The sequence below is a fragment of the Hordeum vulgare genome, chromosome 2H, assembly GCF_904849725.1.
Source record: "Hordeum vulgare subsp. vulgare chromosome 2H, MorexV3_pseudomolecules_assembly, whole genome shotgun sequence".
In the NCBI taxonomy this organism is placed as follows: domain Eukaryota; kingdom Viridiplantae; phylum Streptophyta; class Magnoliopsida; order Poales; family Poaceae; genus Hordeum; species Hordeum vulgare.
This window is the reverse complement of record NC_058519.1, coordinates 59,792,723-59,802,905: the sequence shown is the minus strand read 5'-3', so window position 1 is coordinate 59,802,905 and position 10,183 is coordinate 59,792,723. Positions and strand designations below refer to the sequence as shown.

The window sequence follows — 10,183 nt, the reverse complement described above, 5'->3', positions numbered from 1 at the left end:
ATGGTTGGTGCTGATGGCGTCCAACAACCAACAGAAGGTGCTACAAACAAAGTGGATGGAACAACACGGAATGTGCATGAGCCACCTCCGAAAAACACGGAGGGTGGTGATGATGTGTGTGGTTCTTTGGAGGACTGGCTGCACCCTCTACCAGCATTTGACGAATTAGAGGTGAGCCATATTTTGCATTTCTTCTTTTCTGCAACTCTCTGTTTTTCCCCGCATAATATCTTGTTTGGTTGACAGAAAATATGAAACTTTGAGGCTAATGTCGTTCCCCCGTTCTTGGGTTTTTGTTTTTTATGCATTCCAGCTGCCCCCACACATGTGTGCTATATTCAACAAGCATAAAGACATCCATGCTGCAGAACTTAAAGGTGCATTGAGCTCATTTGGGAGTTTGTTGGAGGGAATCTACCTCAAAAGAATGGGCCTGATGTTGTCTGAAGCATCCAAAGCTGGATTTAGGAGTGACGAAGCGAAACATGATGTCACTTTTCATGCAGCAGCAGCTCCCGCTCCTGGCATGTGCAAAGCAACTGCTAATGACTCGTCTCCGCAACAGCAGAAGAAACGGGATACTAATACAGGAACTGTCAATGCATCTGTCACAATTTCATCTCCACAGCAGCCCAAGCAGCCTAACAACTTGGAACAAGGTAATACATCAACTGCTCAATCCACCGTCATTGCCTCGTCTATGCAGCAAGCCTCTCAGCCGGACAACACAAAGAGTGTTGATCCAGGAGTTGTAGTTGGGAAAAGAAATGCTGACAAAAAAAACCATAAGAGTGAGAGTGAGAACAACATTGGAGATGATCGCAACAATGCAAAGGGAGAAGATATATGCAGTCGCGTGAATCTGATTAGGAGACCAGGAGAAACAACTCTCGAAGACGGGCCTTCATTTGGATTGTTTGAACCTGGAAGCCCCGATGCCTTGCTGTTTCAGGATGTGCCACAAGTTGAATCACCTCCACGATCGCCTGCTGTTGATATCGAGTCTTTCATGGAGATTTGAGTGAGGATCCCTTTGTTTGATAACCTTTTTGTTGCCGCTGCTTCACCCGGTCCTGTTTATGATGTCACTCCACTCGCGATGTTCCCGCCAATATCAACAGGCCCTGCAGGTTTATATAAGTCGTTCCCGTGATTTTTTGTTTACGCAACATATCATCCTTTCTTTTTGTTTTTTGAAACTTAGCACATGATTCAAAACTCTTACTCATCCGCTGTCTTTTTTCATTTTTTTGGGGCAGAAGCATGTATTGATGATACAATAGAGGAGGCACAGGTTGGAGTCAGCAGCGGGCAAGGCCATGATCAGAAGCATCCTACACTTAAGAAAGCTGCACCGACCGAAACAACCGCAGCAAAGTTGCCAAAAATGAAGAAGAAAAAAATTGATGCAATGGATGATGCGATATACCAGAGGTACTGTTGTACCAATTATAAGATAAAGGACCCACCCCGAGGCGAGCCACTGTAAGTTTTTTCACGCTTTTTTGCGCTTTTTGTGTGCTGTAACAAATTAGCACACAACTTCTAACCAAGTTTCTGTCATCTCTTGTAACAAATTAGCCCTTCGTTCATAAGGATAGGTGGTTTCGATATTTCATTCAAACATTTCAGCAACGGGCTCAAAAAGCGGGCTCATGTGAACAATGAGGTGATGTCACTCTATATTGAAAGTTTCAACATTGAGCACATGTACAGTTCAAGCAAGCCAAGGAAGTTTGCATTCTCACCAAATGTTGCGGTGAGTTAACTATCATGTTTTTCCCCTGTTGTTGTCACTTGTGATTTCGAAACGCAACATAGTCGGTTTTAGAAGACAGCCACATTCCCTTTTTTTCACCTTTCTTTTTTGTTGCAACTTTTTTGCTTATATATGCAGTCAAAACTCTGTGTGGACCCAAGTTCATTCAATACAAATTCCTGCACGAAATATTTGAAAAGGGCCTGTGAGAAGAACGACATTGCCAAAGCTGATCAAGTAAGGCTTTTTGTTCATCAAAGTTCTGTCTACAATTGCAATAATTTTTTTCTACCTTGTTATGCAACTATGCCCTTATATCATTATAGCATTCTTCTTTGTGAGAGAGGAATTGCTTTGCAGTTTCTTCCATCTGTTACAACAGTTATTTTTCTACCTTTGCTTTGTTTTTGAGAGGAACAAGTTCATTTGTTCTGCTTTGCCAAATAAGTTCAGAAACTAAGTTCATTGTTCTGCAACTATTTCAGAAACTAAGGCAATTGTTTCTGCAACTATGTTCAGAAACAACCATCCACGCCACCATCCAACCATCGTGACCCTTTTTCCTTCTTCATATTTTTGCAGTTGTTCTTCACCATTGTGAAACAAGACCATTGGGCGGTCGTTGTTCTAAACTTGATCCATAAACAGTTCAATGTGTTCGACTCCAACATTAGAGACTCTGATTATCTCAGCATCCTCGAGAAGCCTTGTTCCAATCTGGTATGGTGTAGCATTTTGTTTTTCTTCTTTTTTCACCATGCTTTTTTTTTTCAACTCAATGTCTCGGAAGCAACCAGTCTTACATTTTTGCAGATAGAGAACTTCAAAACTCTGGTGAGAGGAAGAAACCCTTGGAAGCACAATCTTGACATGTTTGAGCGCTTCAGTCCATCAGGCTACCCACATCAGTCAACAACGTACTGTTTTCCGCAACTATACATTATTTTTCTGGCAACTTTTTATTTCATATATGTGATCTCATTTTTCTCCAACCTTTTTTTTACTGGCAGATTTGATTGTGGCTTGTTTGCTATTCTGTACATGGAGAACTTAACTGCAAGGGGGTTAAAGCCATTCAATACAGTATGACTTTTTGCTTTTCCTCTTTTTTTTTCTACTCATTTTTTGTGTGGAATCTGTGTTACGGAATCTCTTTTCCGGACACACTAGCTTTTCCCTTTTTGTTGCTAGTAGTATCTAAACATGTTTTTTTTCTTTTGTTGCCGTGTATGATCAGGACACAACCTCGTTGCTCAACTTCCGCAAGTACATCGCAGCAAAGCTTTTCAAACATCCGCAAAACACCCTCAGCTCGGAGGAGGAGCTCGAAAAGTTGCTGAAGAAGTCATAGTTTCAAGTGAAAAGACGACCGCAACAATACCTAGCTAGCAGTTTTAGGCTTCTTCTTTTTTTTAGTGCATGTGTGCGCGACATGTGTTTTTGCAACTGAGTTCTCTAGTTACCTCATCCTGATCCTGATGTGTTACAGAGACATTACCTGATCTTTTTTGTCATTGATCATATGTAGCTGGGGCATGCCATCTTTTTCGAGCATGAGAAATATAATTTTGCAGTTACCTGATCCCTGATGTGTGAACATGACAAAATACAAATACAAATGGGCAGTTACCTGATCCTGATGGTGTGTTTCAAAAGCATTTTTTCATGTTTCTATAATGTGTTTTTTCATGTAACATTTTTGGTACAGTGGTAATCTTTTTTTAATGGATGCATTCTGCAACATATGCACGCCATACTTTGGGAGCATGGGGACAACTAAACAGGCAATTTTTCTACAACAAAGCATTTTGTTACAAAAAAAATTACACACATTTCTGAAACAGGATTTCTACTGTAACTCAAGTTCACAAAACATTTCTGCAACAACATTTTTTCTACAAAACATGACCTTCATTGCAGAAAATAGTGTATTACAAACTTTTGTTGCAGAAATTTAAAATAGTATTTTATTGCAAAAAATAGATAAGAAAAAGATTCTGCAACAAGTATCAGCCTCTGTTTTCCAAACACTGAGAGCAAGCACATTTTTTTTACATTTACCATGATGAAAATAAAACAAAAATTGTGTCTGTTGTTTTGTCGCCTCCCTGTTTCTGTCTATCTTTTCCCTACAGGTTCAGTTGCGTCATTTGGGCAACTCTTTGATCATTTGCCATCACAACTCTCAAGTATTGACATTCTGGGACTGCATGTCCAACCCCAGAGCAGAATTTGCATTTTGAGGGCGCTGCTGCCGCCTCCATCGCAGCTTTTAGGGTGCCACATGTCTGAATATTGTGTCCCAATTCATTGCAGTGCTTGCAGCGAACAGTCCTTTTTTGAGTTGTTGTCTTGTCCGATGTTGTTGCTTTTTTCCCTTGTTGTTTCATCTTCTTTTTTTGTTCATCATCTCGCTGCTCTACAAGGGTCTTCTTTCTCTTCTCTCTGTCAATTGGTCGGCCTTTCTTAGGCACACGAGCTGGGTTTTGCAGCATATCGGAGCGTTTTCGTTGTGGCATGTCACCATTCACTGTTACCGTTGTCGCAGTGGGTGGTGTTGGAGGTTCACTATGTTGCGTGGCTTGTTGATCAGGAGTGGCTCCTCTCTTGGCCGCTGCTATGGCATGCTCAAGGGCTTTAATTGCATCATCCAATATTCTATAGGCATCATCATTGCAACATGCATTAGAGGCAAGCCATGTCAACCTTCGACACAAGGAGTTGTATTTCAGTGTGTTTGTCGAGCGGTGCCCAAAGTCCAGCAACCTGCCAGTCCTACCCATGTTTGTAGTGGCTGCTTCGGACCACCTCTCCAATAAGTATTGTTGTGGAATTGCTTGCACATTGAGATGAACCATCGCCCTTATTATGTGTGCACAAATCAGCCCATTCATCTCAAAGTAGTGGCAGCTGCACTCAAACAACCCTTCATCCTTCACAGCATGCACAGAATACAGCTTCGGGTTCTCATAGGATGTTGCTTTCAGCTCAAACACGACGCCTTGCCCTTGGTAGTCAGTGTCTTGGTTGACAATGAAGCCAGTAGATGCTGTCACCTGTTTCTGAAACTTACCGAAGACAGTGCGGGTGTAGTACGCAGCAGCTTGGCGCTCGATGTTGTAGCTGCAAGAACATAAAAAGAAATAGGTCAACAACAACATTTTTATTTTGTTTTTGAATTTTGGGCAAAGCTCAAAAGTGTGCCTACCGAGAGTATAGAGGCGGAGCTGTTGTTTCACCAGTGAATCCAGCATTGTCCTCACGATCAAGCATAGTTTCTTGACACATTTCATATTGCTGCACAAATCTCCAAATGGAATCAGTTGGTCGAATCAGGGTCTTAAAATATGAGTTGAGACCCTCAGACCTGCGTGTTGTGCTCGTGAACGGGAAGAATTTGTCCTTGAAATATGCTGGAGCCCACGTGCACCTTGTTCGCCACATATTTTTGAGGTGTCTGTTTTCTGCAACTTCAAAACAATGCAACATGTGCTGCCATATTTCCTCAAATTCCTCCACGGTTTCGGATTGGTTGATACAAGTGTAAAACACATCTGCAAAAAGCCCCATCTCTGCTCAATAGCCTTCCCAACTTGGACCGTGCATTGCTAAGCACATGAAACTTGCAACACCTATGGCAAGTGTTCGGGAACACTTGATCAATGGCTGTTGCCATCGCTTGGTCCTGGTCAGTCATGATGTTGGTAGGATGCTCGTTATCCATCGCAACCATTCACTGCTGGAAAACCCACTTAAATGTGTCAATAGTTTCATCCGGTAACATGGCACATCCTAGTGCAATTGTCTGGAGGTGGTTGTTTACACCAACTATAGGAGCAAATGGCATGTTGTATCTGTTTGTGCAGAATGTTGTATCGAAGAATACACAATCGTTGTATTTCGGGTACAACGCCCTTGTTCTCCCATCAACCCAAAACAATGCAGTCACTGAGTTTGTTGTAGGATCTTGCTGTTTCGCAAAGAAAAACTCTGGATTCTCACCCTTCCTCCTCTCAAAATACTTCACTGTCATATCCATGTCTCGAAATGTTAACCCTTTGCGGAGCTTTGCACGTTCATTTGTAACATCTCTTTTCACATATGGGAGTATCCTAGTGTCACCTCCATGGATCCTGCCAAGGACGCTCATGCATTCTGAATTGGAGAGGTTCACATCATGTAGCGTCAACAACAGTTGGTAATCCTCGCTGGGTATGCTGCGGTGCGAGCGGTAGTACCTAACACGCTCCGGCTGATCCATCATCGGATGTGTATGCTCCGCAACAAAACAAGTCACTGTCCATCTCCCCTCCCTTAGCCCAACGATCATATGTGCCTTACAATCATGACGGAGCATTCTGTTTTTTTGAGGTTTTCTTGTGACATCCATCCCCTCACTAGGCTGCCTACTAGAGTTGCTGGTTCCAGTTGCAATGCTCTCTGAACTGCTGTTGGTTTCCGTTTTAACGGGCTTTCTAGCGTGCACACATCCAAAGACCCTTTTTATGAGGGTTGCATCCTCTTTCTTTTGACCTCTATTCTGCGTGAATTTTGAAGTAGATATATGCGTTCCAAACCCCAACTTGAAGGCATAGTCATTGTAGAATTTGCGAGCATCGTCAACTGTGTCAAACACCATCCCAACATAGGGCGGCAGCGGCTGCGAAGAAACATCTCCATCATCTGAATCATATTGGCTTGCATCTTCAGCAAACAACAAACCTTCTGAATCTTCGACATAGCTTCCTTCACCTTCAGTTACATTTTCCTGCAACACAATTATTGTGCAACAGTCACATCATACTTCAAAAATCACATATGATAGTTGGAACAAAATCAAAAATCAATAGTAACTGAAATTGGGAGCAGAGGGGCAAATAAACAGGCAATTTTTTCAGGTTATGTTTGTGAAACTAGACAATTGTTTCAGAAGCCATAGAGGCTCATTTTTGCTCTGTTTTTTGAGAGGAACAGGTTCATTGTTCTGTTATTCCAACTAATTTCAGAAACTAGGCAGTTGTTTCTGCAACTAAGTTTAGAAACATGCTCATTCTTTCACTAGAAAAAAAATTCAGGAACAGGTTCAGAAACTAAGCAAGTTCAGAAACTAGGCAGGTTCAGGAACATGTTCAGAAACTAGGCAGGTTCGGGAACAGGTTCAGAAACACACAGGTGTTCATTCTTTCACTTTGGATCAAAGCTACAGTTTCAGAAACTGGGTGTCTCACCGAATTTTGTTGACGGGATCTGCTCGATGTGGGTTCAGGAAACACCACCGAAGGATTTGTGAACCAACTTGAAGATCCAGCTCGCGGCGGAAGCTCCCCGAAGGCGCTTGGAGCTGAGAAAGATGGTCGTGCTCGGTCAGCTAGGTTGGCGTCCGATCCGACCATCTGGCGCGCGATGTGGTGCGCCATGGAGTTCAGGCAGGTTGCGGGCGGCGTAGGTTTGTCGGGGCCTTGCGGGGCAGCGCCGCGGTGGTTGAAGGCGGTGGCTACCGGGGCGGCGCCGCGGTGGTTGGAGGCGGTGGCTGCGGGCGGCGCCGCGGTGGCTGCGTGGCGCACAGTCTGTCGGAACCGCAGCAGCCTGTTAGTTTCTGAAACTGAGCAGCAGTTTCAGGTTCTATGATGTCGGAAGATATCGAATCGGACGGACGACATCGCTTACATCGGACGGCTATAACGGTGGTGGATATTTCTTACGTATCCGCCGGTGGACGCGTAGCGTCTCCCATATATTATGGTACAATCTAGTTCTTCTCAACAACAAATATTATGGTACAATCTAGTTCTCCTCAACAATAAATATTATGATATAGAGAAAGTATTTATGAACAGAGAGAGTAATATGCATGTGTATGTGGGGTCATAGAACACATATTCATAGAAAAAAACTCTAGGGCGGAGTTCAGTATATAATCATCATCAATGGAAGAAAATTCTATGGGACGGCCACATGGAGATGCCCGCAGACCTGCTCGCCATTTTCATTACATCGTCAACTCTCATGGAAGCGACGGCAGCAGACGCAACACCGAGTTCACCACCCAACACCGTAACGCCGGCGCCGGTGAAAAACCAGCGATCTCCACTTTGAACGAGCTCCACGTTCTGAAGCTTCAAATAGCCAACAGATGCATGTTCCGCATGTGTTAACAATCTGATGCATTGATGGGACAATCTGAAGGCACTCTTAAATAGGTAAAATTGAGAAATTTGATTCAGGAGCCAAAATATTTTACAAACTGAACTACGTTTGGAAAAAATTCATCCAGTTGACCCTTTTGTGTGGCGCCCGACAGTGAGGCGTCACACTACATTGTGTGACGCCTTTGTCTTAGGCGCCACATAGTGTAGTGTGGCGCTTATGCTTAAGCGCCACACTAGGTCTCAGGCGTCACACAACATGTTGTCGGACGTCATACAATATAGTGTGACGCCTAAGACAAAGACGTCACACAAAAAGGTCAGCTGGATGAATTTTTTTAAACGTAATTCAATTTGTGAATTCGTTTGGTTTTTGGGTCAGTTTTTTCTTTTTTGCCTCCTAAATGTATACTCTATGTATGAGTTCTAGGCAGTCACCCCAATTCTTTGTTATATAGATTAACTCATTTGAATCTAGTGATTTTTTTAAAAAGATTTATATTTAAGAAGGAAGGAAGTAGTACAGAAGAAACTAACCACATCTACATGCAAAAGTAACGATGCACGCAACAACGCGCAACTGTCAAACAGCTCCTGCATGCTAGTACAAAAATGCCAGACATACAAAAAGTTACACGCTGATAAAGATTTTTTTTAACTAACCATCCCCTGGTTTTTAAAGGGGTGGACCCTTCACCCCCTTAATCTTTAATCAAAATTCACCTGTTTGTAAAATCCATGTAAAATTATGTATGTGTAGTATTGCTCATGCTAGTATTTGTCGTCGAATTAAGAAGATCGAGGGAGAAACACACAAACCGGCCGGAGATTATTACAAACATACTTCAGATCAAGTTCTCTCTCTCTCCCCCTCCCCCCCCTCCCTCCCTCCCCCTCCCCCTCCCCCCCCCCTCCCTCCCTCCCTCTCTCTCTCTCTCAAAATTTATAGTTACCGCAGCAAACTCAAAATTCACAATTGACATTTATAGTTAAAAAGAATTAGACTAGTTTTTCTTAACTACAAATACTTAGGTACATAGGGAGTAGGTTATCTCTGTGCTACTTACGAGCCCCGCTTCGGTACACCTCCCACAAAACGTACAAGGATAGAAAGGTCATTTCCTTCAAACGTATTCGCGTACAGTATATACGTACGTCGCCACGTCGGCCCTCCCCGCCCCGCCTCGCCACGTCGGCACTGCTGACGTGAAAAACCGTCGCCTCGTCACGTCGCACCCCACGCCCCCGACCCCGGTTGACTCGTCGTTCATGCTGGGCCAGCCCGTCGCTTGACCTAATTCACGTCGCCCGCGGTTGACCTCGCCGCCGCCGCCGTCCGTGACGACCAGCCCCCGCCGCACCTTCTCCACATCGCCGACGACGACACCGCCCCGTTCCGGACCACCACGTCGTCGCGGATCACCCCGCCGCCGGCCCGTCCACGCATGCCAAATTTCAATATGTTTGCAATGATTATCCATTTTCTTCATTTTTTCCGTCTAAAATGCCCGAAAAAGTCCCGAACGTGACAAATCTTGCCAACTTTGTCGAAACTCGTTCAAACTTGGCATGCACACCTAAAATATCAACACCAATGGCCTACCAAAATATGAGATCGTTCGGAGTTGGTCGAAAATTCCACTTCTCTAAAACAGGTCTCTCAGACTAGCCTTGCAGGCTCCGTCTCGGAGCACCTTCATTTTTCGACAGTCAAGACAGCACCCCATGTTTTTTACACACTCACATGATGAAAACAGTATCACATGCACAATTCTATACAATTTTTACAGTAGTTACATTTTATTTTATTTTATTTTGTACAAAAATCTCAGAAATGGCCCCGGGCCGTCTACCCCCCTAGACGTCGACACATGGGGGTAGCAACTGCTTCTTTACACCTCCAACATGTTAGGAAAAGCCTTACAAACATCCTACACCATCATGCTATCCTGATGATCAATGTGTGCATTATCGTGTATTCACTCCGATCAATCCGTAGTGTACACATGAAACTTTTTTCCGCGCCCTTCACTTTGTGAAGCAACTGGAAAAACTCAGAATGATGTGTAATTTTTTGTAATGACTACCTACATCGTGCAAACCAAGAATGCCAAATTCTAATGTGGTTGCAATGATTATCCATTTTCTGCATTTTTTCCGTCTAAAATGCCCGAAAAAGTCCCGAACGTGACAAATCTTGCCAACTTTGTCGAAACTCGTTTAAACTTGACATGCACACCTAAAATATCAACACTAAGGGCCTACCAAAATATGAGAT

The 10,183-nt window shown here is 43.5% G+C and overlaps 1 protein-coding gene and 1 pseudogene across 1 annotated transcript; one reads left to right on the top strand and one right to left on the bottom strand.

The window, feature by feature from the left end:
- LOC123425453 lies at positions 1–2,313 on the top strand. The gene is made up of 6 exons (XM_045109158.1): positions 1–171; positions 314–659; positions 1,260–1,485; positions 1,582–1,759; positions 1,898–1,996; positions 2,245–2,313. The coding sequence occupies exons 1-6, from the start codon at positions 1–3 to the stop codon at positions 2,311–2,313; spliced, it is 1,089 nt and encodes a 362-aa protein (XP_044965093.1).
- A 1,575-nt stretch (positions 2,314–3,888) lies between these two features.
- LOC123425452 lies at positions 3,889–9,395 on the bottom strand (annotated as a pseudogene).
- Positions 9,396–10,183: the final 788 nt, after the last annotated feature.

Coding starts and splice junctions, on each gene's coding strand:
- LOC123425453 (XM_045109158.1), top strand. CDS start 1: ATGGTTGGTGCTGATGGCGTCCAACAACCAACAGAAGGTGCTACAAAC. Junction 1,486..1,581: donor CCACCCCGAGGCGAGCCACT/GTAAGTTTTTTC, acceptor GTAACAAATTAG/CCCTTCGTTCATAAGGATAG. Junction 1,997..2,244: donor ACATTGCCAAAGCTGATCAA/GTAAGGCTTTTT, acceptor CAACTATTTCAG/AAACTAAGGCAATTGTTTCT.